Source organism: Takifugu flavidus, chromosome 2 (genome assembly GCF_003711565.1).
Source record: "Takifugu flavidus isolate HTHZ2018 chromosome 2, ASM371156v2, whole genome shotgun sequence".
NCBI lineage: Eukaryota > Metazoa > Chordata > Actinopteri > Tetraodontiformes > Tetraodontidae > Takifugu > Takifugu flavidus.
Genome location: NC_079521.1, coordinates 13,301,493 through 13,329,489, shown reverse-complemented (window position 1 = coordinate 13,329,489; position 27,997 = coordinate 13,301,493). Strand labels below are relative to the sequence as shown.

The following is a 27,997-nucleotide window of genomic DNA, read 5'->3' as shown; positions in this document are numbered from 1 at the left end:
AATAAGCAATATTCCTGCAACTGTAAATTTATTGACATAAAAGTACTGAATATGCGATGCAAAACCACACATAAACCTTAAATATCATTTATTAGTGCTTGTTGTGGCCACTATTGTATTAAAAAAAACAACAGATCATAATCATGACTTAAAACTTACCTAATCTGTAAAAATCATCTTTTCAAGGAACTTGTTGATTGGAGCCTTGTCTGCTGATGCCTCGGATCCTTGGAAGCTCTAATGAGGTCCGATGAGCCTGAACAAAGGAAACAATATTAGAGACAACAGAGACCGAACTGCAGGTTTACTGTGTGGCTCCTCTGATGCAGATAAACAACTGAACCCCCAAAAGACCAACCTCTGTGTCTCTTCTACTGGGGGAACTGGAACAGCCAGGGAAACTGAATGGAGTGGTGAATATTCTGCACTGACAGTACATTGAGGATCCAACATCTGCTTCTGAGCCCTTGTTGCTGTCTCTACATACGGGATGAGATTCGTGCGCGCAACCAAGCAGAGCATCTCCCACATGTGAGGGTACACAGAACGTGACGTGTGCTACATGGACATGACACATGGCTGCACACAGTCACGCACTCGTATGCTCATGTCCTAGCATAATGCAGACAAACCTATTCCAATGCTGCAGTGGAGCTTTGAGAGGTCAGTTATATAATGCAGTTTGAGAACAGAAAGTACAGCTCCCCATTCCTTGATGCTGTCAGGGTCAGAGCAAACTGCAGGGGGAAAAAAGCATTTATTCTGTAGTGTGAAGTTCAAGGAAAGAGAATTTTAATTTATTCAGTATTGCTTATTTTTCTATTTTCCTGTGTGTCTATAATTTATAAGACTCTTGCAAGGTTGTGGTTGTGGTGTGGTCAACATAATTAGATTTTTCAAAATATGGGTAAAAATTACTATGTTGCAATATTCCATCTATAAAGATAATAGTTCATGTCCTAACTCTCTTAAAAGGACCTTGGAACACCAACAGTTTTTAAAATATTATTTTAGAAATCACTATTTTGTATACTTCTTAGGGTTAGGAGTTAGGGTTAGGCTTGATTTAAGATCTAGGTTAGGGTAAAGTTAGGGCTAGGTCAGGGTTAGAGTTGGGTTAGGGTTCATTTTAGATAGGGTTAGGGTTAAGGTTAAGGTTGGGGTTGGTTTAGGGTTAGGGGTTATGGCTAGGGTTTGGGTTAGGGTTCATTTAAGATTTAGGGTTAGGGTTAGGGGAAGGGCTGGGTTAGGGTTAGGAAAGGTTAGGGTTAGTTTTAGGGTTAGGGTTCTTTTGATGACATTTTAAAAAATATTTTTCAATACTGCAATGAAATGAAAACTCACAACTCTGAAATTCATCTCAGACAGCATAAAAACTGTTCACTTATGTGTCTTTTGTTTTTATCTCACTAATTAGAGAACAGGATCTATTACTACATTTTTCAACAGAGAATGCAAGAGAAATCTTAACATTTCAGTAGCTATTAGTGTGTGTGTGTGTGTGTGTGTGTGTGTGTGTACCTTGTGTGTTATCCTCTGAGTACGTATGTTAAAACACAACCTTTAACCTGCATACCATAAGGACTGAGAGCAGAATTACTAACCCCTGTCAGACAGGTCCACACAGAAGAAAACATAGTCACCCGGTGAAGCAGAAAAGAGTGAAAGGATGTGAGACAACTAATGAAACATTTTCATGGAGGACGTTTCTGAGCCAAGGAGACATGTTATGGCCAACAAGAATGTGGTCTGTGTTGGAAGGAGGTGCTGGATTTAGTTAATTTAAACGTCATGCTGGTCTGATCCTGCCTGTTTGCTATTGGAAATTGAAATCAGGCTTAAAACACATCAAAACAACCTTTGCCAAGATGTTTGAGGAAATGCTTAGTCACACTAAATCCCCCAAAAAGCCAAGATCTGAACTCGGGGACATCTATTTCAACTTTTTCTCAGAAAGAGAAATGAGAGCAATCCTGAATTGAAGCATTACCTGAGACTGAGCAGCCGGCAGCCATCTGCAGGTCAACATTCTGCAACAAAATACATTCATTGATTAACTGCTTTTTCACATTACATTTTGTGTACCAAAGTGGGTCAAGAGGTGGGTCAAGAGGTAAATTGTCCCCCCCTTTCCAGGTGGGGCATGCGTGTGCAGATTTAGTGTGTGCGTGAACTCTAATGTGTGTGTTTTCAGATGATGATCTATTTGTATAAGTATCCACGGTTATAATGATTTACCTTTGCCTTTATTTGGCAGAGATGGGTTGGATCTTTTTAGTCTTCCTGCCAGACTGACATGTGTGTCTAAGAGTAAAGAAACACAACAAGTAACAGAAACTGATAGAAAAAGGAAGGAACCAGATCAGCAAGAAGATCTCCTCATAGTGTTCCCTTTGGTCTAACTCAAAGCTCCCAACAAGCCCCAGGAGTAATTTGAATTGGCAACAAGACACATTATTGAATGATCCTGACATGAGAAAAGCTGCTGTGTAGTGCATTTCTGTGTGCACAGTGTGAGACATCACATAATCACTGGTCTGTTACACTTGCATGCATTTCCACTAAAGAAAAAGGAAATGAACATAAAACTAATCTCTTTTTAGTGAGGGAGAGGGAGTGATTAGATGGGTTGATGAAGCCACTTTATACTGTTAAAGAGACCACAAAAAGAAACCACAAATGTATTCAGAGACACAGGTTTGTGCAGCCTTTCTGGTCAGGCCACTAGCCTAACCGTCACTTTTTTATGACCCCAATACAACAAAGGACTTTTTTTGTATTTTCAGTTTTGAATTGTGCTGTGCTGAGCAGAGAAAAGGTGTCAGTTTCAGCAGAAACAAGTCTTCTCTTTCTCTGCAGCAGCACTCTCTGTAATTCTGTGCAGAGTAGTTTCATAACTGCGGACTCCAGAGAGACGACAGACAAGAGGGCACATCATCAATCACCAAAATAAATTAATAAAAAGAGTGCCCAGTCATGTTGCCCTGTTGTGACTGAGGAGAATACTGTAGACCCCCTCAGTTGAATGTGGTGTGACTGTACTAAGAGGATCAGGGGAAGTGGAAGACAATATGCTCACTTACTGAGGCATCACATTTAATAAATAAAACACTAGATTAGTTTTGTCTACAGCAAAATATCTGATGGAGCTTCCCAGGGAAAAACCTGCTAAGACAATTACTTTCCACATAATCATCAGGATGAATTTAACATTGACTGATCACACTGTGGGTGGTAGGATGCAGAGAGTTTGAGTTGCCATTAGGTGGCTGGTTAGATAACTGAAGGTTAGATTCTGGCACGCTTTGAGTCACACTGCCTTCTGAAATATCTCATCTCTTTGGAGACTGGGCAGATTCTTGGACCACACCTGACCTCACGACCTTTTTTCTTCCCTGTCCCATGCAACCATCATCTCCTTCTTTTAGAGCCATTTTTGACCTCCCAGTTGGTCTATTTTCAAAACATCCCATGTTTAGCAGAACCTATCCACTTTTCCCTTTTATCCCCTCAGTCCTCACCAACAGCTAATGTTCCCACTGAACCAACATTTTTAAAACAATTGAACCCTTCTTGCATCAGCACTGGTTCTAGATCTGTTACAACTGGAGGGTCTTCATTGTCACAATCAGCTTAGACAAACTTGGAGCCATATGTGCATGCATGGAACATATGTATTGAATACAGTGAGTGTAAAAAAGGTCTTATATATACGCTTTGTAAATACACTGGCCGGAGGGATATTCACACATAGTGCCTCTAACCTGTTATGTAGATTAAAAGGGTTATAAATCAGACACTAGTGCAAAGGGCAGCAGATCCATACCACTGTTGGTGTTCTAGTCGTCTCTGCCTGCATACATTGTGCTGTCGAGGCTTTTTAACTGTTTTTGGTGCCAAATATACAGTATGTTATGTTCCCATCTCATCCCAAGTAAAGCAGCCAAATATTCTAGTGAGTGCAGTCCAACGTCCACGGTAGCATCAACAATGCAACCATAAATGGAAGAAGTATTCCAAGACTTCAGAGGAGCAGAAGTACTGTTGTGCACATTGAGATAGAATACCATAAAAATATGTCTCGTTCTGTTTAGTTTTTTGGGGTTTACTTCTGGTTCTTGTTTAGTTCTTCTCCTAAACTAGGTTTTTCTGCCCTTGTGCTGATCACAGCTCAGCAAACCTTATCTCATAGCTATAACTAAAGTAAGTATCTGTGTGGAAGACAAAATTCAATACATTTTCCCTTATGTCACTTTCATACACTTAAATAATACTATAATACTGAATCCAGTTTGTTTACTTCTGCACTGTAAAAGAATGACATCGGTAAATGTAGCCTCTGTGTGGCTGTTTATGGTGCATATAGTTACAATAATTAACGTAGCTAGGAAGTGGGTTTGTGCCACAGGTGCTCACTTCTTCCCCTCATGTGTAATCTGTGTGGAGAGCAGATCACCACTGAAGGTAACCTATTGTTTACAGATTAAGCCTCGCAATTTTGGCAGAACAGGCTGACCCACATTCTTAAGGTCAGAAGGGGGGGAAATGTAATTGTTACAGCTGTTTTTGCATGAAGCCACAATACACACCTGCCAGTGCACAAACGCAAAGGTTCTAGGCTGCAGCCTCTTGTGTGCATGTCCTGCAGGGGGAAGAGTATTGTGTTTCTATTTTATTTATTAGCTCTTATATAAGTACCAGCAGGGGGACTGGCCACAGAGTAAAGAGTAAAGGACACCAAGGGAAAATCCGGTGTAAAAGTTTGGTTGCAGTTAATGTTAGAAGAACTACAGTAATGTTTATACTTACTTTCTCTGGAACAAAAAGCTGTGAATTTTACTGAAATCTAAAATACAGATATTACAATAAATACAGGCACCGAGTAAAGATGAACACAGGACACATTCAGTCCAAAGTGGTACATATTAAAATAAGTGTATGAAAAGGATCTCCCCTGCCTTTAGAAAGGGTCTCAGGTTCCACTTGTCACCTAATGTTTTGGTAGTAACTAGTTTGTGGGCTTTGTTTGCTGTTCTCTTCTTCTTCTGCATTAATCTTCACCCGTGTTACAACTATTTTGTTGTTTGGCAGTACATTAAAGTCTGCGTTGCATTTTGCTGGAGCTGCATTGTTGTGCATCACCTGAAGACCAACCTTAAACAATAACCAGTCAAAATACAGTAACACAGAGATAAAATGCATACTGGGCTCAACTACTGCAGACAAGAAAGAGTGTTTGGTTATAACAGAGGGGCGTCTGACCTGATAGTGGCCCTCAGGCCAGAGTGACATAACCATGGCCAAATTACCCCTGAATGACACACGCGTTCATGGCTGTATGTAAACAGCATGAAAGGCCGAAGCAACCAAAATCCTCTATTTTTCCAGCCATTTCAGCAGAAATGTGACATTAGAGGCTTGTGCTGCTCACGGGGAAGACCAGGTCACAGGAACTTAAGTGATGAAGACAGTGAGTAGAAGTGATTTTGAAAGAGAAAGGAAGGGGTGGGGGGTGGGGGGTGAATGCTCCAGCCCTCCCCTTAGACACAGCTGCCATCAGTCCATTCTGACCGAGTGTAACACTGCCTCCCATCCCCTTTTCCCACTGCTGTGTGGAATTGGGTTTACATAACCACTGCAGTCTGAGATAGTGCAGCACACCCCTACTGATGACACCTACTCTTTTCAAGACAATAAACTGTATACATGATACAGCATCCAATATTAACTGGACTATATATAGCTGTGAATATCTGAAGAGCCATAGTTGACTGTACTATGAGCGATGCAGAGGCTAAGCAAGCACACGAACACAAATGCATCAACAGACCATGTAAGTGATTAAAAAATAAAGCAAGGATCACTGGGTACAACTTGCCTTCAGCAGCAAGTGGCTTAGTTGCACAACAACCTTATTCAAAACAAACGTTACATTATGAGTTGGTACTTATGAACTCATGTCCTGATAAAACCCTTCCAGAAGTCCTGTAAAAAACGTAGAAGAGAAAGCCATTCACGTCAAATCTGTGTGAATGCGTGCGCATGTATTATAACCATGCACATAACCCTGGCTTAATCACCAACCTTTTGTTTAACCAGTGATATGTCATTCCAAGTATGGCTATAACTGGTTTTCTCTGGAAAGGCCTGATAGGAGGGTTGTCAGCCATCGCTGGGAACGGTTAAATATGTGTGCGTCATTCTGGGTGATGAACTTGAATCAGTAACCAGGCACCTTTGTTGTCCACATTCCCTTCTCACCATGTGGCTCAGGAAGGATCAAATCACAATAAGTCAAACACCCCCAGCCACTTTCAACCAGGTGGAGGGCTGGGAGAGTTTTTCCTGGTAGTTAGAGTCGTTAAAAAGTTTAGTTTAATAATCACATTCATTACAGCAGTACGCTGTATGATTAAATAAGGTTTGGCTGATTTTGAAATTGAGGCTTTTCAGTGACTGATGTACCGGTAAATACACATTTAGAAGCCTAAAATAGAAGAGATCATGTTGTGAATGACTGGTATAAACAGCGAGAGGGAAATGACGCTTTCTCATTTGTCCTCACCTTTGTTTTGATGCACAAAATGTTTAGTCTCCCAAATATCAAGTTCTTTCCTTGAAGGTACTTTTGGGTCCACATGAACTGAAAAATCAAAAACACACTTGTAATAATGCCTTGTTGAGAGGAAGTGTTGAAAGGGAGGCGATAACATTGGGAACTTTTATCTCCAGACAAAAATGAAAAATAAAAAAAGGAAATATCTAATCAACCTTTTGTTTCCTTGATTGGAAACAAGGCAAAGTGGAAGGTTTCAGAACCACACAAGAGTGAAGTTCATATGCAGAGATCAATATGTTTAAAAAAGAAAAATAAAGAGGTCTTTAGGCACCTGAGAATACATAAGTCAAAGTTTTTTTAATTCTCAACTTTTACTCACTCACTCACAAAGAGCTAAATACACAGAAGCAAAATACAGATACAGCACTGATAATACAGTGGAATGATTTTAAAAAAAAATTATTCGTCATCGTCTTCGTCCTCCTCTTCGTCACTGATGACATATTTTTTGGCTTTCTTGGTGGCTATTTCCTCATCACCTTCTGCCTTTCTCTTGCTTGATCCCTCACCCTCCTGGACAGACAGAACAGAGAAGAATGGACTGTGATATAAGGTGTCAGCTCTGCTGACAGCAGCAGACATACAGTATGTTCCCAGTTCTTTTTGTTATATAATAAAGGCAATTTCACAAACTTGCAGTACACACACACTTTGGACAGGCTTTAATTTGTACTCCCCTAAAGCAGACATGGGACAAAGTTGGCTTTTTAGCCTCCAGAGTGTCCTACATCACACTGCCCCCTGTCTGTCCAGTAGGTTATTACACCAACCTCATCACTGTCCAGCTTCTTGGCTTTCATTAGCCTCTGAGCCTTGTCATCATCTGAGCCTTCATCACTGTCTGATGAGTAGATCCTCGCCCGCTCCTCTGCATTAAGAGGAATAAATAAAAAATATTAATACAGTTATTCAATTCATGAGCCCTGAGAAAAAGTTTTTATCTCACCTCTCAGGCCACCACCTCCTTTGTACTTGCTCTTGATGGCTGCCAGACTGATAGCTTCCTCACCCTCATCTTCATCATCATACCGATCTGGCTCCAGGTAGCTGCTGCTGAGGCCCCGCTGGTGTTGTTTTTCCCTCATCCTCCTCTGCTGGGACTCTCTGCGGATGGAAGCGCGCAGACGTTCCTCCTCTTTCTGCAGAAACAGACAGCAGTCAGAGTGACAGCAGGTGCGGCACTGTGGTGCAGTGGCACGTGTGTCTTATAGCAAAAACGCTGGGGAGGCGATTCTGGTTTGGGGCTGTGTACGTGAAGTTTGCATGTTGCCGGCACAGATCATCTCTGGGTATTCTGCCTTTACCCACAGTCAATGCTTGCAACATCATTTTAGAGGAATATATTCCAGTCTGGCAAGTAATTGCACCGCTTTAGCCACATTATAATCTGATGTAACACAAGAGATTGGACAGATACCACAGAGGTTACTACTAAACCGAAAAACTTCTAGTCTGATTGAATAGGTCTATTTTTGGATAAGTAATGTTCTTTCAGAACAGTTTGCCAACTTGAAGTTTATTATATTCATATCAGCTAATTAACTTTTGCTTCCAGAAAACAAAGTTGGATCGTCATCATAAGGTTGGCGCAATCATAATTAAGATAACTCATGACAAAAACAAAACGCTTCCAGTTGCAACAGCCGATTACAGGAAGTTACAGAACGTGCAGAATAACAGAAGGCTCCAATACTCCTGACTCTAAAGAACATGTGGCCAGTTTTATGCTGCTAATCATTAGCAAGTTAGTGCTGAAGTCAGTGAAAGTGTGTGACACCATCAGTACCACACAGAGCATTTGGTGTGTTGACAGTTGACACATAAGCAGTTCCCCCTGTAGACATGCTGACTGAGAATGTTTCCTTTCCACTAGCCAGCAGTTGATCTTGTTACGTAATACACATACATGTTGTCCTTTGTCTGAGATATGATGTTTTTCATGACGTGACCAGAAGCAGCCCTTATTTTTTTATTTGTGTTGCAACTAAAGGCTGTAGAACCAACAGAAGAAATGGACAGAACCGGATCGTCACCTTGATCATTTCATTACGATGCGACTCGGGATCCCGTCCGGCCATGGGAAGGATTCTGATCTTCTGTGTCTTGGAGCAGCGGTCGGCCAGAGATAGGGTCATCTTCCTGTGGGTGGCGCTGTCTGTAGAATGGGGCCTGGAAGTTCAGAAGACCACTGATGTGAGCTCAAAGTTAACAGATGTACACCACAACTAACTGCATGAACACTTATTTATTTCTGTTTGAGGTCTAATTTGTGATTTTTATATTCTGTTATTAGTAACAAACACACAAAAATATTGTCTAGCCTATTACATCTGTAAACTTACAGTTTATATGTAGAATACATAGAAACATTAAAGCTCGGACTCAGACAGTCTGAGCTTTAGAGCTCGATGGTGATTTTACGAGGGGCTTCAGCTCTGCAAACTGAAAAAGTGAAACCAATCTCGCTTGGATGTTTCTTTTTGTCATGTCATCTAAAGCTCAGCTTTGAAAGAAAAACAAAATCCCAATCCATTTGTACCCTAAGCAGATTGAGCCTTAATCCTCATCAAAAGTCCACTCTGATAACGCTGAATCGGAACAAATATCCCGTCTGGGAGCAGCGAGTTCTGTTGTGCACAAAGCAGCTTTGGCTGGTGTCCTGCCCGACTCATGTGGTCTGGGAAGGCAGAACATCCAGGTGGACTCGCGGGCGCTAAGAAGCTTACCCTCTTACGGCACAGCACATTTGCGAATGGATCCTGAATCAAAGCTGCCATTGTTGTTAACTGAAACTAAAAACAGCCTGAAGCATTTGAAAATAAATATAGCTGCTAACTTTACAGTATTACCTGAATGTGAGTTTGGTTTTGAAGACAGCCTGTCCCTGCAGACCAGTACCCTGTCGTATGAACAGGTGGTTGTGGTCTCCCTGCAGAGGCGCTTTGTAAACGTCAAACACTTCATTCCCCAGGTGGAGGGACATGCTGAGAAAAAAGTTCATTTAAAAGAAATAAAAACACTTTATCTTGTTTACAGTGTACAAACTGTCAAGCCGATAACACACACCTTCCATCAGACCATTTGACAATGCGGGCGTTGCTCTCTCGTGCTTCGTTTCCCTCCTCATCCCTTTTGGCTCGCCACCGAATCGTATTTTCCACCTGCAGCAGGAAAGAAGACAGTCAGTAAGAAAGTACAGACAAGAAAATACATGTCAGCTCAAAAAGAAAACCTAGAGCGCTCATCCTCATAGACAGGCATACCTTCAGTTTCAACCTGGTGCGTCCTTCTTCATCCAACATTTCTTCATCCTCGAATTCATCCTCATAGTACTGAGGATCGAAGGGTCTGTAAAGGAGGATTCAAATGAAGACTATCAAAATAATGTTCTACGGTTTCCAGAATTAGCTGCAGAACAGTTATCTAAGGTTCACTGCTCACATTGTCTACTCAGGATGTAATGGCCTCCTACAATCATGGTGCACCACATATAAATATAAATATAAACCATATAAATGGTTCATTTCACAGTTCTAAATGCCAGTAGACAGGAAAATTGCCCATCATCACACTTGTTTTGATTTGGTTGCTTGGTTTTAGTTAATTATGAGGAGCAATTCAGAAAAAACATCCTAATATAAAAACTTTATTTAAGTCTGATATCAACAATGCTGTGGTTCTGACCTGGGCTCCACAGACAGGAAGTTGGGAAGCTTGACAAAATAAAGGTCAGATCCGAGGTCTGTGCTAACTTTTGGAATCTCGACTTCGATGCGAGTTTCAGGTGCAGGCTCCTCTTCTGCCTGCTCCCCCTCCATCCCATCCTCAGTATCCTGGACACAAGCAGAGGACGGAAGAGAGCTTTGACACAACACCATGATTCAATGACCCATAATAATAAGGATCAGCTCAGAGAGGCTTAGCAAGAGACTCTTAGAAAATGAGATTTAGAAACTCTTGAATGAGATACCAGGGGCTGGCCTGGAGTTGGAGGCTTCTCTGCATCGCTGTCTGAAGATATGTCATCAGCTTCTCCAAACAGGTCATCTGCTGCTGCTGGTGTCTTTGCTGTTCAACAAGATAGAAATAAACAGGTGCAATAAAAACTCTCCTAATGCTTCACATGTAGATGCTATTATGGCTGATCTTGATGTGCTTTGAAGAAAATAATCTTTCAAATAATCTTTTTCACCTTTCTTTCTTCCAATGTCACTGTCTGAATCTGAATCCGAGGCCACTTTGGTTTTGGATTTCTGTCTGAGAAAATCATCTTCACTGTCACTGCCCTTTGTAGACTCTGAAAAGGAAATGATTGAAAAATCTCTTATCGTAATAATAAAAAATTATTAAATATAAGCACAAGAGGTAAAGAATTGACAATTGAATCTACAACTTATTTCTGGGTTCTTTGATGAACTTCAGTCCTAAAGGATAAAATGTTTACATTACACATGAATCCTCATCAGTTATATCTAACGTCCATCTTCTACGACTTTATTGATTGGGGAGTCAAGGGACACCCTGGACAAGAAACCACAGCAACAGAATTGCCTTTCCACTGACTCTTTTGGCTCTAATCTACTCACTTTTGGGAGCCGATCTTGTGGATCTTGTGGAGCCCATTTTGTGGGTATACAGATAGAAACCAAATTGGCACACAGAGTGCAGAGGTTTGGACTTCGTCAAATGACCATTGTGTGCACTTTTTTATCATTATTATAACAAAAAAATAGAAGAACAATGAAAATTACTCCAACAAATACCTAACTATAAAAATGGCAGGCAGGCGATTACACTGCTGCGTTTACTCCATTTGGGGCTAACGTTGATGACGCACTGATCATTCTCTAAACCAATCACCGTCTGAAATGTGTCTACAGCACCTTTTAGTACCGGTATTTGAAAATTCCAACCTACTTTTTTGGGAACCCTGAAAGGGCAGATACCAAAAAGTAGCACCAGGTAACAGGTAACTTTTCTCAGTGGAAAAGCACAAAAGCGTGAGTAGAGTACAGCCAATAACAGCAGTGGAAATGCGGCATAACACGTCAAGAATAACACTGTAGGGTAAACCATGATACAGGTGCTGTAAAATATCCTGGAGTGGAACCTGGGAGTACCTGACTTCCTGTGTCTGGGGCCCTCGTCATCAGAGTTCTCTCTTTCTTCATCAGAATAATGGCGTTTCTCTTCCTCATCCTCTGACTGGTCGCTCTTACCCCCTCCGTCCCACTTCTCATCATCTGACTGGATTTCCTGGCCCGAGGCATCTCCGTCAGTATGAGGGGTGCCCAGACCAGACTGCGGGGTCCCTGGACCAGACTGTGGGGTCCCTGGACCAGACTGTGGGGTCCCTGGACCAGACTGTGGGGTCCCTGCGTCACTGTGTGCACTAGTGGAAAACAAAAAACAGGTGCAATGAGGGTCAAAGTCGCTCAGTTACTGAGAAAGAATCACAGTGCACATGGTAGATTTTCTACCAAACTCCAAAAAATTAAAGTTTTTTTTTTATTATTAAAGCAGGAGTAATCAGGTAAAATTCTGTCTCTCACAAGCATAGAAAAGAGCATCAGGAACACTATAGCTCTAATAGCAATATAGTTACACTTGGTAGCAATTATTGTAGTAATTGCTTCAATGCTTCATTTTGTTCTGCATAAATACTGCTTGATATGTTCATTCAATTGCTTTTCTGCAGTTCGTCATTATAGATAGGGTTTAATTTGGTTGGTCTAGATGGCCACAACAGCGTAATCTACAATGTTAACTGAAATCTTTATGGGGAGATGACAAATGAAAGAAGCACTTATATATTACACAGGAATAACATCCATGTAAATCTTGAAACATGTACCTTCTGTCCGAACGCACGCTGCCCCTGTCAGAGCGAGCACTGCCCACTCCAGAGACCCCGCTGCCAGCCGGGCTTCCACCGTCTGACCGGTGGCCCGCATCCTCGTCATCTTCGTCCTCATTTTGATGGCCTTGCTCTGATCCACTATGCTGCTCTGCATCAGAGTGGTCGTTGTCCCCCTGATCCGAGTGCATGCTGGCATCTGAATGGTTTCCAGAACGATCCGAGTGCTGGTCGCTGCCACTGTGTTGACTGTGTTGCTCGTCCTCACTGTCATCTCCAAACAGCTCCTATTAGGTAGAGGAAAAGGTCCACATAGAGAGAGGTCACTGCTAATGTTAGGATGGTGGTCATCCATCCTGCTGTAAATAGATTGAAATTATTGACACAGATTTGCTCAAATGCATAGAAGAGCCACAATTTTCAGACTGGCAGTTTGTCAAGACAAAGAATCGCCGTTAATAGCAATCATTAATATTTGTGCAAAGGACTGGAACAGAACTTACTACAGCTTAAAAGTTTATAGTAAATATTTAATTGGGAGAAATTGTTATGGGTTTCTGCTGATTGACTCTTGGACACAGCAACACCACTGCAGTTTTTTTTCATTAGGCAGACAAAAAACACACACCTTATTCATACTGGCATTTCCTGCCTCATGGTCATCTTCTTCATCCTCATCATCTTGGTCTCTCTCACTGCCACTGCCACTGCCTGAGGCATTACTGGCAGATCGGGGTCTCTCCTGCTCCGAGTCTGATCCAGATCCAGAGCCAGTCTCTGAAACATAATAAAAAAGGCCGTTTTCTATCAGACAGAAGAGCTCATACAGCAGCAATATGAGACATCACTAAAGACACCCCATCCAGTACTGTAGGTGGAAAACAGAGTAAAGCATCGGTGATCAGTTCAATTACGTTCTTTAAAGTTGTGTTTGATTATAGTACCTTTGCATTTATTAATGTGGGCATATAACCTATGGCAAATACACTCTCCAGATTACAGAAGCAATGAAAAAATGAACCGGATTGAGGTCTGCGCTGCATAGTCATTTGCCGGTTGTTTCAATAATCATTACACAACTGCCACTTCAGCACGATTGTTACGGTAAAATGTGGTTTTACGTGACACCAACCATGCAAAATAACCCGGGAAATGGCAAACAAAAACCATAAACCAGAGTTTCCAGAAATGCAAGTAGAAACGTCCGTGAAAACCAACCAAAATTGATCTGCACCAGGAAAATCTGTGTAATTAGATAACCGCTTACTCCGTAAGCATTATTATAAGAAATAAAATGATCATTACCTCGTTGATCGTTGTCGCTGTCTCCATCACTACCAAACAACTCGTCCATGTCCGCCATGTCTTCCAAACTGTCCTGAAAGGGTGTCACGCCGGAAGTAGAAAATTCGACTTCCTGGTTCATAATGAGGCACCGTGTGGTTGTAGTACATTGTTTTACCACACGATGGCAGTAGACACCAGCATTACCATTGGTGACTCGTCACCGCCGACGACGAGGTTGTGACCCCTGGAGTTTATGTCCGTCTGACTGTGAACAAAATAACCCGAAAAGTTATCAACGGACTTTAATCACATTTAATAACATTTTCAAAAAATGTTGACAATGTGCCAATGAAGTACTAATTAGTAAGAAGAGCTGATTACATTTGATGTTCCGGATTCCAGAGGGACCTTCGATATTCAAACCAAGGGTCTTTGATCATAACGCAACCAACTTTGTTATGTAATCTTATATCACTACGTATAAACTATACTATGGGTGTAAGTCACAATATGTAGAAAAATGGCCTGCTTGGGGGAGGTCTGCGCTCTGAGTGACCCCCCCCCCCCCAGTTCTGTCTGCAGCTTGTGTATCTGAAACATAAAACACTACTTTTGACACCAATGATTTATATCTTTAATATTTTCCGTTTTACTGCCTATAAACAAGCAGACACAATTCACATATGGCTACTCTAAGACAGCAGCAGTAAAAGAAGTACTTGCAGATTCTGCAATAAAGATACATGTTATCCGTCTGCAATAGTTGGCTGAAGGCCAGAACAGCATTGGACATTTATCTAATTTATTTTCAAATCTATTTCTGTGCCAGCTGTTAGTTACACCATATTGTGGGAATATGTTTTTACTTTTTGGGTTATTACACATTTTCACTAAGCAATGTAAATACTTCAAGTCTGTCTTATAAGCTAACTTGTGACAATGTTTTATTGTCTGGCACCTGTTTCTGAGTCATCAACTACATAAGTTATATTTAATTAATTCCTTAATTAGCTACAGTTTACCCCTTTATCTCTAAAATAGCAGGCTTTAATGGTAAGTCATTTACACGATGTACTCTAAATCTTACCTGCACAATACACAATGAAAAATAGCAGCAAAACTGGTGTAAACCTTATTTATAAAAAATAATAGTAAAGCAGTCTCTGGGTTGCGTAAATACATAAATCTGACATCCCTTGAACAAAGTTTGCATTTCATAGATGCATGGATGTTTTTCCCCCTGCTTCTTTTGTTTTGCTTGATAGTGTAAAGTAACTGAGTAAACAACATGGAGATACAAAATTTTCGTGGTTATTATTAGTTTAGTTACTAGTTCAAATATAGATTGATGGCTATTTTGCTCAATCCTTTGCAATTTAAGCAAATCCCATTTCAATAAAAACACTGATGCAATTACCCTAATATATTCAACGGATCCAGTTAATTAAAACCATGTTTTGTGTTTTGTTTTCCTAAATATGTTCCATTTTATTTAATCTTTTCCGGTTTTCACTCTCCCTCATTTGATTGGTTAATATAGAAAAAGGCGGGACATGTTACCTGATTGGTTGAGGGTTGACAAGCTCTCTTTCTATTGGCTGAGCCTGACGTCACTTGTCGAACTCTGTGACTGTCTTCCTGTGTTACCGCCCTTGGACAGAGTGAGACACCGAAAACTGGAGACATCGTATACACTGGAAACACTGGCCGGCACTACTCACAGATTTCTTGGGACGCATTAACCTCAGGTGAGTAACACGCCTGTGTCTTTTTGGAAAGAATATGTCAATACAGCGAACGCGCCAGACGAACTATTAGCAAAAGAGCTAGTCGCTTGAGCCAACTGCAGAGGTTAGCATGTTAGCTGCTACATTCCTTTCTAGCTGTTTCACATGGAGTTAACGTGACTGCCTCAGACAAATCTTGATAGGGCGGACTTTTCACGCTGTCACAAACCGTGTGAGCTGGCCGTAGCCACGTTGTGTTGCTGCAGGTCATAAACAAATGCTGGTCACCACAAACACGCCGAGCGCAACTTGGTTAAGGTGTTTCCACGTATGTCCACAAGAGATGGATGAAACTCTTTCAACAACTTGCACCGCGAAACAAGACAAGCCTGTATCACCCACGACAAATGTCATTTAATAACTACCATTAACATCTCGATCATTTCAAGTAATTAGAGTAAATGATCAGCTGGCACTTCGGTTGTCCCATGTTCAACTTCGCGTAAATGATAGTTTACGTGTACAAGGAGTGACGTAATCTTATCTGTCGATCATTGATAATAGGAAATGTGGATCTTACTATGATGAAATCATTAATGCCATTAGAGGTTTATTAAATTAATCTGTTAGCGTAGACTGACGTTCTGTTGTCATCGAGAATACATATTTTGGTAGATTGTTCCCACCAGTAAGTTGGCGAGGGAAAGGGTGTGGTTTTAATGATGCTACTTCTTTACTGGTCACGGTATGTTTACATTTGTCTTTACATGCTGACACCCTCTATTTCAGAGAGTTTTTCAATATTTTAACAAATGCAGTTGGTAAGGGCTCAGTGCTGAATGAAGGGTGTGGCAGGCTTTAAAGACTATGTCTGAAATGGTGTAAGCCTGAAGGCTGGGAGTCCCTCCTTAATGCAGAACTTGTTGGAGCGTTGTGTAGTCTGCTGACATGACTTCTCTGGTGATACTGCCTGCTGCAGCAGTGCAGTATTGCAGGTAAACAAGCTCCCTGATAGGGGATGTTTAACCTGCATAGGCCAAGTGTATAGTTTCAGCTGCAGGGAACAATCTGTCTTGATTATTCTCCCAGTTGAAAACCAGGCCGCCCGTTTTCATCGCTCCTCCTTTCCAATGATGAACTGTGACTGGTATGTGCAGCTACATGCTGACACAACAGGCCAGCTAAATTAAAAATGTTGAAGAGATATCGACACATGTAGGCAAGCGGGTGGGAGGAGGAAGTGTCGACTGCTGTCCTGTGTGTAGGAGAGCAAGGTCCTTCTAAGTATAGCTGTTGTGGGCAGTGTTATTTATTAATTTTATTACTGCTGAGGCTTCCTTTTCAAGGGTGAGTTGTAAGTCACAACACTTCCATATTTGTCCTGTGAGAAAGAGGAGTGTAAACGCTGCCTTTAGAACATACCTGTGGTATTACACCAATGGTTATTTACCCTGCAGTGCATTACATAATACCTGCTAGATAATATAATAAAATAATAACACCTGTTCAGATAGACGTAAGCTAAATACGTTTTGCATGCACGATATTTATGACACACAGATCTGTAATGGTATCAGATACTGCGTGACTTGCACAGCATTGTGTAGAAAACCTTGTGCCACTAATTGGGAAACTGATCTGATGGCACCTAATGGATTGGAATGGAAGTCCGATGACTCCCACTTAATCAAATTGACAGCCTGGCATTTTATTCAAGAAGCGAGTGTATTGTTAAAATAAAAGACCAAACAGCATGGAGCGATGGAAGAGTGGTTTTTCACATGGTAACAGAGGACCTCCTCCAGCTGGAGAGATGAATGAACTGAGAGCTTCTGGCATTGGGTGCTGCTAGTGCGAGTGCTCCAAGAGATGACAAGGCTTTTGGCCATGTCAACATCCCAGGGAATGTGTCCCGCTTGCTGAAGCAACAGCTCAGGCTTTGATTGTATCTCCATACTCTTATCTTTAAAATTGCTGAGCAGATCTGATTGCAGGGAACGTCACGATGTTTATTGCATGTTGGAGCAAACATAGAGGGAATGCTGTTGTTTTCCACTGTTGTCCATGACAGTAACCCGTCCTAACTTGACCGGGTCAGAGCAGGAAAGTGGAACCTGAGCGCAGACAGGTTTGCTGCATTATTGGCCGGGAGCCATCTGTTGTCTTGAAGGATTAGCAGAGAAGGAGAAAGGATCATTGAGAGGGGACTAATGGATCCTCTCAGCATATCTGCCCTCTTCTAACACAACCACTGTCCACCCCGGGTTTTGAAGAACTGGAAACGAAATACTGCAGTTTAAAGCGTGATGAATATGTGTGAAGTGTTTTTTAGAAAGTAGGATAATATGGAATTATTTTGAACTGGTCTTTTCTTAAGCAGATTAGCATATGTGCGACTTAAAGCCTATTCCAGGCAGGGGTCTTCTCCCAAATCCTGCAGATAGTGCGTTTCTTGATCGCACACCGAACTGATTAGATTGAGCAGATTTGGAAATGAAAAATCAAAGTTCACGTAATGTATTTGAATGATTTTTCATCCCCCCTTTTCTCCGTCTCCAGCAGTCGTAGCCTCCGAGGTGAACTCGTAGATGAAATTTCTTTTGCTGAGGCCATCAGAATTAAATTATGGGAGGGAGGGGGACACGTAGGCTGGACTCAGACTCACAGTAAAGCGGTCATGTGTTTTTCTTGTGATTGGACGTCTTGGCGCTGATTCTAAAAAATAAAGTGTTCTGTAAACATCAGAGCAAGGACGTCTAATGACCTCATGAGAATATGACCTGGAGGCTTTTCTATCGTCACGGGATTGAGCATTTCTATGCTTTCGATTTCTCCTTCCTGTTCTTTAGGCCTCCATGTGCACGTACATATGCTTTTAATATTCTGTGATAGAGGTTTTCTTCTGTAATCACAGTAAAGATAAGGCATGTCCTCTTTAAATATCCTGTCATTTGTTGACAGCGATTGTTTTTCAGATATATCAGTGACGAGGATGTTGCAATAACAGTCACATGATAATGCACAACCGTACGTTAGACAGCCCCTCCTCAGCACTTGCAGCATCGCCCGGCTCGCTTTCCTTCCAGCTCGATGTGGTAATATCTTTTCGTAATGGAACATTAGGTTTAACAGCATTGGCTGTTATTTTTAAAGGGATTATTGGATTTATAGGTTGTAATTAAATACATTAATGTTGACATTTCAGAAAAGCTTCATGTACTCCGGTGCACACGCTTGGAGTTTCCTGGAACTGGAGGAATCACTCAGAGGGAACGGCATTACATTATTTCTCTGCAAAAGCAGGATTACCCAGGATTATGCTGACATGAAGCTCTGAGATTGATGCAGTATTTTTCCATGTAAATACTGTATATTCTGTATTTACATAAACACAGATCTTTTCTTAGTAGTAGAAAGCTTTGTGTGAATAGCATGAGGGGAACCGTGTTTTTCTTTTTCTTTTTTTCTTGAAGTGATTAGGACTGGAACATCTGTGGGGTCCTGCAGGGAAAGTGGAAATGATGAGGTCATTGTGTGTTCAGACTGTGGCGTGGGAGCAGGAACTCTTTTCATATTGCTTGACTGGATGCAAAACCAGCGTGTAACTCATTCATTCAACTGAAGTCTTGTTTCCTATTATTAGCTCAAGGCTTTACGCTTTATTAATACAAAATTGCTAGAGTCTGAGAACCTGAAAAGACATTACACACAAAGTGATGCCTTTTTTTAGCTAGTCCTCAAAGCCTTAAAGGTGTTGAGGGTTGGGTTTAGGTTTAAGAGTTGAACTGAATGTAGTTCTCTTTTACTTAGCTTAAAATGCCAATTTTATTTTCTAATGTGTACGGATTTTCATCAGGTTTCCTCCTCCGTCTAGCCTGTAGCATCGAGCCGGACACGAGAACACTTGGCTGTGGTCTTCTCCGTTATAGCTGGCACAATGGCACTATCGTACAAGAAGGACCTGGGCAAGTACAAGGACATCGATGAAGATGAAATCCTCAACAAACTGTCGGCAGAGGAACTGAAACAGCTGGAGACAGCCCTCGAAGAGATGGACCCTGAGGTCAGGATGACAGGACTGGAGGAGCTCCAGGAGTAAAAAAAGTTTATAGGAGAACTGTCACAATGTGTTACATGCATTCATGAGCCCCTAGAATCTTGACAACATATTTTCTAGTTTCAGGCTGATTCTTTGAAGGTACAAATTCCAGAAGTTAATCAAAGAAGTAGTTTTCTCTCAAGTGCTTTTAGCCTCCAGTGTTTTGGGTGTGCTTTTCCATCTTAATGGAGTGTAACAAATGACTGTACATGATACCAAACAGGAAAAGCTCACAGGAAGCACTGTAATAGGGTGTTATCATTACATGAAACATGAGCAGTACACAAAGGCAGTAGAGGGAAAAAAAGTCAGACAAACTATTAGATATGTATTTTAGATCTGTTCCTGCATGAATGCATTATATGAAACACATCTTCACGCATTGATAACCATTAGTTTCTTTTTTCGTCAGAATGCTCTCCTCCCGGCGGGTCTCCGTCAGAAGGACCAGACAACAAAAAACCCAACAGGAAACTTCAACAGGGAAAGTCTCCTTAAATACCTGGAGAAGGAAGCCATGGACTATAAAGACAGGGACGATGTAGTTCCCTTCACCGGAGAGAAAAAAGGTTTGTGTTCATCCACTAATTTTCATAGTCGATTAAATTCCAGGCCAAATAAGTTTAGTGGAAGCAAATTTATTTGCTTAATGATCTGTATCCTTCAACTTAAACATTGACAAACACTCACAGTTAATTACCTTTTATCGAGTCTCCTGTCAGTAATTGTGCCTCTGCTGTCTGGATAAGTGTTATTAATTCATGTGTGCTGTACAGCACGTAACAGAAGGCATGTTTTCACTAGAGGAATGAAGTTATGGGGAGTTGAAAATGGAAGCCCAGTTAAGATTAAAGGTAGATGTATATTTACAGGAAGCACTGTAAATCCGTGATTTCAGTGTGCACTTTGTCAGCCGTGACTCATTTAAATGGTATTGAAATCGCTGACAAAACTGAAACAAGACGATTGTCAGAAGAGAGACCAGTTTTCTTCAAACTGGTTTTTAAACATACCTGTGGTAGTCTTGTCTCACTACGTCATTAAGAGAGAAAAGTCAGACATTTACGTTCCACAAGGCAGAACATTAGGGTTCGGAGAAATTAGGGCTGTCACACACATCACTACAGGAAGGCCTGGTTTGGTCAGTTTTGCTAGCTTGTAGCTTTAGCTCCTCCTGTTGAAATGAAGCAAACAGCATGGAAGATATTTCTGCTGTCACCAGGGACACGGCCAGTTTTACTCCCAAAGAATGAGTGTAAAAATTCACATTATTGTTATATATTTAATTTTGGATCTGCAGGGATGTTAATGTTCTTACTGAAAGAAGAAGCACATGTTTTCTGGCCAGCTAGAAAATAGCCTTCCTGCGTGCGTGCACGTGTGCGCGTGTTTGTGTACACACCCTGTGACAACATGGAAAAACTCAAATCACAGTGGTAGCTCAGTGGAATGTAGCTGATCCAACCCCTTGTTATTTCCACCCCCTGCTGATGAATAATGTCCTCACGAGTATGTGAATCTCTCCTCAGTAATTTCAGAGGAAAAACACCCCGCTTAAATGCCATGGCAACCACGGCATCATTTTCATTTACGTCTGCTCTGCTGTTTGTCCGTCATTCTTAAGGTTGTTGTCAGTGGTTGGAGGAAAGGAGAACCGGTTTCTGAGCAAAGGGACGTATTGTTAGAGTAATTGGACCAATCTGGGTCACCCTTGCATTGTGTTCTGAGAAGCCCAAGTTTGTTTCTGCTACAGTGGCGGGTGTGGCTGTAACAATGAGAATTCAGTAACACAAAGCCCGCCTGTGCTCCAAACCACTTTTAAACTTTCACGTGTGCTCAGTTTTAGGTGTTTCCCAATGGAGCCTTTAAAGGAGGCGCTGGTACGGATCATGATACGACAGTTGTAATGACATTTATTGACTCGCCTTTTTTTTTAACACAGATCTTCAAACATAGTTTGGGTTGCTATTTTTCCCCCAGAAAATGCATATCGCCCTCCTTTAGTCCTGAATGTGTGCAGCGTTCCAATGAGAGGACTTTGGCCCCCTCCTCGTTGTGCTTTGGTGGGGCTAAATGTCACTGACACCGGATGTTGCTTTCTGACTATTCACTGCTCACTGGCTTTCAGGAAGTGCCAGAACCCCCCACTAGGGACCAGTTTGAACAAGTTGCCTGGGTGTGCTTGAGTGAGGGTGGGGGCAGAGGGTGGGCCTCTTTATGGGTGTTTCTGTTTACACAGACAAGCATTGAGACGCATTTAGTGGTGCAGTTTTGGGTTTGCTGCCCCAGCAGTACAGTTTAAATTCGGCTTCATTGATCGTTCCAAGCCTTATTTTTCTATTTCTAACTTAGATGGGTTGCCATGGTAATACAATAGTTTTCAGATAATTGTGCACTGACATCAGATGTTGGTTGGTGAATGTTGTGTAAAGAAATTAAATATTTATAACTTGGAGAACAACCTCGGTCTAATCTAAATGTAGAAATACTGCACATTAAATAAAATATGTTGTATCCCTGTAAAAGAACAAAAACTACCACAAATTCACAATAACCTGTGTAAACAAACCCCAAATGCACCATTATCATTCCAGTCTATAACCATATAACATCCATTCCTTATTTGTTGTACAAATAGACCAGATGGTGTTATTTTTACCTGCGTGTACACATATTTATTACATTTCTTATATCCGATCAATGGCAAAGTCTGACTGAGCACTAACAAACAAACACTAATGAGTTTCACTATTTTGGAAACAGGTTGTGTAAGATCTCAAATCCTATCCTTTTTTTGTCCTCAGGTAAAATATTTGTTCCTAAGCAGAAACCTATGGACCTGCGCCAGGAGGAGGTCACGACCCTTGATCCAGAGCTAGAAGAAGCATTGTCCAGTGCCACAAATACGGAGCTGTGTGACATCGCAGGTAAGAGCGGGAAAAATCCCAAATGTAACCTTTTCCACTGGTGTGTGTTGTAGATAATCGTGGCTCTGTTGAGCCTTTTCTGTGGTTGACAAACACAAGGCTCCTTTCACTCTGACACTGTTTCCCACGGCTCGGGTTTGCATTCACTCGCCTACTGGTGAATATTTGAACTGGAGCGGACACCAGCTCAGTGCTGTATTAATGTTTGCAGCTATCCTCGGCGTCCACTCTCTGGTCACTAGCAGAGAGACATACGATGGGTCCTCAGCTAAAGAAGGCTACAACAGTAAGTCGGCATAAGCTGATTTCAATGACTCCCGCCTGATGTGAATATCACACACACACACACTCCACCTGAATTCCACCTGTTTGTTCGTAGACGTGATCAAAGGGGAGAAGATGGTCCCAGTGTTTGACGAACCTCCTAATCCGACAAACGTGGAAGAAACTCTGCAGAGAATAAAAAGCAACGATAGCTCCTTAACAGAGGTCAACATCAACAACATTAAGGTGCACAAAAGTCCCAGATCCACCCACACAGCCGTAACTACAAACAGATGCCCACCACACAAGGAGAGTTACATCTGCTGCTGTGGAAACTTTAACCATTGCTTCCCCCCCCAGAACATTCCAATTCCCACACTAAAGGACATTGCAAAAGCCATGGAGAAGAACACACATGTGAAAAAGTTCAGCATGGCAGCAACGCGGAGTAATGATCCCGTGGCTGTGGTGAGACAGAGCGGCTTTTGAACCACTCACTGTAAAAATGAGCGTCTTCTATAGCCTGCCTCCTCGTGTCTTATTCCAGGCCTTCAGTGACATGCTGCGGGCCAACAACACGTTGCAGAGTTTGAACTTGGAATCCAACTTCGTCACTGGTGCAGGAGTTCAGGCTTTGGTTGATGCACTGCGAGACAACGACACTCTGACGGAGATCAAGATAGACAACCAGGTAACGTTGACGGAAATGTGTGAATTGTCTTTTGGTTTGTATTCATAAATCAATCAGGAAAAGTTGTGTGAACTCTGGTTCATAAGTGAGTAGAATGTCCCTCGAGATAGAGGTAATGACACTGTAGTTAGAACGCAAGGAATTTGTAATTAGAAACGTCTTATGATTGGCTTCACAAAGAAGTTGCTGCTCTGCTGTACATAACAAAGCTACCCTGGCTGGGTTTTTGGTATGTTGGAAATAAAAACCCACTATTATCTGTTACAAACCTAAATGAAAGAATGGAATTTTACAAGTCGCCTCTGTTTTATGTTTTTTTTATCATTTAGAGGCAGCAGCTGGGCACCACTGTAGAGATGGAGATAGCTAAAATGTTGGAAGAAAACCACAGCATCATCAAATTCGGATACCACTTCACCCAGCAAGGACCTCGCGCCAGAGCTGCTGCCGCTATCACCAAGAACAACGACCTTGGTATGACAACAATCTGACTTTAGGGTTTCAAAAGCTGTGCGGGGAGTTTCCCATCACGCTGTCTTTACTTCACAGCGAAGTGCAACAGTTCCAGCACCAGATCTCAGTTTTTGTTGTTGTTTGTAAGAATACGGTCCATATTGATGCCCTCCTCTCTCTTTTAGCTCCTTGCCCTGTCAGAGATGCAGTGGTACAGGTGTGCTGCATGGGTTGGTGTGTGTGTGTGTGTGTGTGTGTGGATGCAGCAGTCACTGCATTAATAGTTTGGAGACTGACACGGTTGAGAATGACATGGCACTTGTTTCTATTCAGACGTGATGCTGCGACCTGGGTCTAAATGGACCGGGCAGCTCGCGGTAACTCACTGGGTGTTGTCATGACAGACTAACAGGCCTGTGGAGGTGTGTGTGCTGCATGTTTGCAGTCGAACCACCTCCTCCTCGGGGGGGAGGGGGATGGAATGAAGGCTTTGGTCCATTTTTCATGCTGCTTTTCCTCTCCAGTCCGCAGGAGGCGAGTGGAAGGGGACCTGTAGGGACGGACGCCGTTACGTTTCCCAGCTGACTTTGTTGCATCATCTCATCATGCGGAATAACTTCGGCCAATGTCCGGCTCTCATCTCACTGTGTGGAAACTCTAGTCTTGTGCCAAACTGTGGGGCAAGGCGCGCTCAAGGAGAAAATACGTCAGAGAAGAAGGGAAATAACTGGAACTGCCCGCTCCCATACACATGTTTATATATTGTTTATGTTTTTGAAGGTGTATATCTGATTAGTTTTAGACATTTCATCTTATTTTATACTGTAATCCCCACAAAGGTAACGTGAACAACTTCCCGCTTGCTACCTGTGTTGAAGTGGTCATTTATAGGTGATGATGTCATCACGAGTGGTTGCAACAAAAAGCTCATCTGACTAAGATAAGTCACCAGTCTACCTGTTATCCTTTTCTTTTCAACAGGCACGGCTGCAGTGCACGTCAGAAGCTTCCCGGAAGAGTAGCTCCTCAGAGACACCACACCAATTCTATTTTTAAAGATTGGGTCATTTTACAAAAAAAACCCTCAGCCCTCATTTTCCAGGATGTACGTTCCAAACCAAATACTCCCAAGTAAAAGTCGGAGAAACTTATTTTTAAAAATGGTGTCTGAAGCTTGTAAATTGGACCCGGTGATACGCAAACCTAGAGAAATCGAGGATTGAGCTAATTCTTTTCAAAGTTATTGATCAGATCAACGCATCTGTGAATATTCAGCCAACAAACAGCCCACATATAAATGTACTGTCAAGTCAAGCTCTGTCCTATTATGGATTTCAACATCATTAAGAGGAACACATCAGCTCTTATTTTGAAGTCGGTTTCACAGGTTATGATGTAGATGTCTGCTCAAGGCTCCAGGTTTCTCAAATCTTCAACCATGCCAAAGACTCAGACGGAAAGCTGCGTTTATCAGTGACAGATTTCACAGTTTGTGTTGATACTAGTTCAGAACAGTGTGGTTTCCCCGCAGTACGAATTGGCAGATCGGTGTGGGGATTAATGATTTTGCAGACATGCATTTGCAGTTTATTTTATGGCTCCTGGACCATAAATGTTGAGCATTGCAGTGAAGAGTTAGCCAAGCGGCGGTGTGACAATTCTCAGGTTTTGTCTGCTTGTGAAACGTCTCCGAGACAGAAACACCCTCAACGGTAGCGCCTCCTGTATCATGCACAGTAACGGGTGATAACACTCGCTAATCTAACCTGCTCGACAAAAACAAGGCAAATTCAGGGGCTTCTTGTCGAGTTTTATGTAATTGAAGAATAAATCACGGCATCACTCATTAGAGATCTGTCAACCAAAAATGTTGCTATAACACCCTCACATTCCCGGGATAATACCTGCACGTTTTCATTCAGTGTGCAGCCACGACCGTAGTGGCTGATGTTTCTTAACCTTCCTCTGTTTTGTTTTTTAACACGACGCTTTGCTAAAGTGAGAAACCGCCTCTCTTCTTTTGATTGTGATCCTATGACTCTTAATACTGTATGTGTGTATGTTGATTGTAAAATGCCATCTCAGAGTGCACACACTCACTCACACACACTTCTGTGGGTATCTAAATGATTTGTTTTGTACCGTGAATGAAAGCCCGGGTGTATATTCAACATTAGAAACTTGTACTGTTATGAAACCACATGACTGGTGAAACGCACTGCTGACTATAAAACAAACATCTTCAATAATAAATGTTTTTACATACTTCCTGGACTCGCTCCTTTACATCTCCTTTCTTATACTCCAAGAAAACCATGCTAATGCTTACGATATTGACGATAAGGGTAATGAGCCTTTACTGAGTTTATACTGTTCATTTTAAAAGGCTCCTGGTAGTTAATTGTGTACTTGGACATTTATTTTGAAATGTTATCTGAAATTAGACATTTAGTAATGTAATTGCTTCCATACTGGAGTTACACTGCTCTTTCTGAAGCAGGTTCTCTTGTTCCCAGAAGCGGATCTCATGGTTTTGAGTCTGATTTACTCTGATAGCAGCTGGTTGCAAAATCAGGCCAGAGGTGAAAGGGAGAAGATGAGAAAGTCACGACTGACTTGATTTATTGAACAAGAGCGTGGAACACGGAGACAACGGTGGAAACCACACGAGCCTTTACAATCAAAAAAGCCTTTTCTAAGCATTCCTGTGAGCCTCCGTTGCTATTTGCTTTAATTAGACCCTGAAATTCAGCAGCGTGAGTCACATTTTCCATTTGATGCCAAAAGTGTGAGACAAATTATAGTGTTGATCTCATGGAATAGAGATGATAGAGGATTCCCAAAGTTACAGGCTTATTCCCAGGACCGTGATGATAACCAGCGGTTTCAGACCAAAGTGGTTGACCAATATCCTGCTTCAGTGTTTCTGACACTATAATAAACTGCTTAAAACATATATTAAAACTGTGTGTGGCCTTTTCTTGTTCTCAGACTCTTTTTTAAAAGATTGCCTGGCAGAATTTGTTGGTGTGTGTGTACATGTAGACCTACACTCCTTAATCGGCTCCAGCTCCTCTGATTGCAGGCACATGCCAGAGAGATGATGTAATAAATATGACTCCATCCCTCCTGTGCAGCGGTGAGCTGTTGTCAGTGAAGTTCACCCGTGAGGAGTGTGTGTGTGTAGGGGTGTGTGAGACTCCAGGCGTTCCACAGCATGAGAGTACAGAGAAGTGTTTGTTCACATTTCTTCAATAGAAAAAAAACATATGGAATTTATTTTAAAAAGCCCAAGAACAAGAAAAGGACTCAGTCAGTCAGTAAAATGATGGCTGTGCTTATGTAAGCACCATCCATCTGATCAGATACATGCACGCCGCTCCCCTGTAACACTGGTAACAGCGTTTAGAGCATTTGTAGGCTGATATCGACAGAAATATGAACTCCATTTAGTTACATAAGAAAAGTCTCTGAACACTGAAACTGTCAACTTGGAACGAGCTGGAGAACAGATGTTTTTTATATTATTTACAGATGTGAACTTTGCATCTCCTCCAAGAATGTTTGCACTGGCGCTTTTATCTCTGAAGTGGCTTCATACTGTTCTTTCACCTTGCGACCAGCTTTCCTGGACTGGACATTGTTCTCCAGCAGGCGTGCTCACCTGCAGCCAAACGCTTGACTCCCCATCAGTTGGTGCTCTGTGAGGCCCCGCAGCCCTCAACAAAGGCCCCTCCCACTCTGTCATGACATCACTGGCTGCAAACAATGGCTCACAGATGTAAAAGGGGGGATAATGGGGGTGTTTGTGCTCTTTTTACAAACAGCATATCTGAGTCAAACGGTGTAATAATTCTTCTTATATGTCCATACGCCCAGCTGTGCCCAACACTGGTGCCCAGGTGGGAAGATCTGACATGTGCTCCAAATGCTGGCTGGTTGAAGCAATCACACGACGTCAGACCCTCCCAGAACATCTCTGATGGAGACGATCGAGGGTGTTTGCAGGGTATTTGCCAAATCAGACTTGTCACTTGGAAATGTCTATTAATTAATAAAAACCTGGTGCTAAA

General features: G+C 41.9%; 2 protein-coding genes and 1 long non-coding RNA gene across 4 annotated transcripts; 1 reads left to right on the top strand and 2 right to left on the bottom strand.

Moving 5' to 3' along the window:
- Positions 1–11: 11 nt before the first annotated feature.
- Positions 12–1,135, bottom strand: LOC130521529 (uncharacterized). The gene is made up of 2 exons (XR_008949355.1): positions 359–1,135; positions 12–256 (listed from the first exon to the last, which is right to left on the bottom strand). It is a non-coding gene; the product is annotated as an uncharacterized LOC130521529 (long non-coding RNA).
- Positions 1,136–6,897: 5,762 nt separating this feature from the next.
- Positions 6,898–13,981, bottom strand: leo1 (LEO1 homolog, Paf1/RNA polymerase II complex component). Its single transcript, XM_057019083.1, has 14 exons — positions 13,782–13,981; positions 13,105–13,253; positions 12,474–12,763; positions 11,740–12,011; positions 10,812–10,916; positions 10,590–10,687; positions 10,304–10,452; positions 9,883–9,967; positions 9,686–9,780; positions 9,469–9,603; positions 8,653–8,788; positions 7,566–7,758; positions 7,390–7,487; positions 6,898–7,132 (listed from the first exon to the last, which is right to left on the bottom strand). The coding sequence occupies exons 1-14, from the start codon at positions 13,900–13,902 to the stop codon at positions 7,019–7,021; spliced, it is 2,040 nt and encodes a 679-aa protein (XP_056875063.1). The 5' UTR covers positions 13,903–13,981; the 3' UTR covers positions 6,898–7,018.
- A 1,390-nt stretch (positions 13,982–15,371) lies between these two features.
- tmod2 (tropomodulin 2) lies at positions 15,372–26,198 on the top strand. 2 transcript variants are annotated; one of them, XM_057019095.1, is made up of 10 exons: positions 15,372–15,511; positions 19,347–19,553; positions 20,002–20,158; positions 22,394–22,516; positions 22,728–22,802; positions 22,896–23,026; positions 23,141–23,248; positions 23,328–23,471; positions 23,801–23,945; positions 24,449–26,198. In XM_057019095.1, exons 2-10 carry the CDS (start codon positions 19,428–19,430, stop codon positions 24,478–24,480), a joined length of 1,041 nt encoding a protein of 346 aa, XP_056875075.1. In that variant the 5' UTR covers positions 15,372–15,511; positions 19,347–19,427; the 3' UTR covers positions 24,481–26,198. The 2 variants fall into 2 exon arrangements, with proteins under 2 accessions (XP_056875075.1, XP_056875083.1); XM_057019103.1 differs by having other exon boundaries at positions 15,378–15,511; positions 19,365–19,553.
- Positions 26,199–27,997: the final 1,799 nt, after the last annotated feature.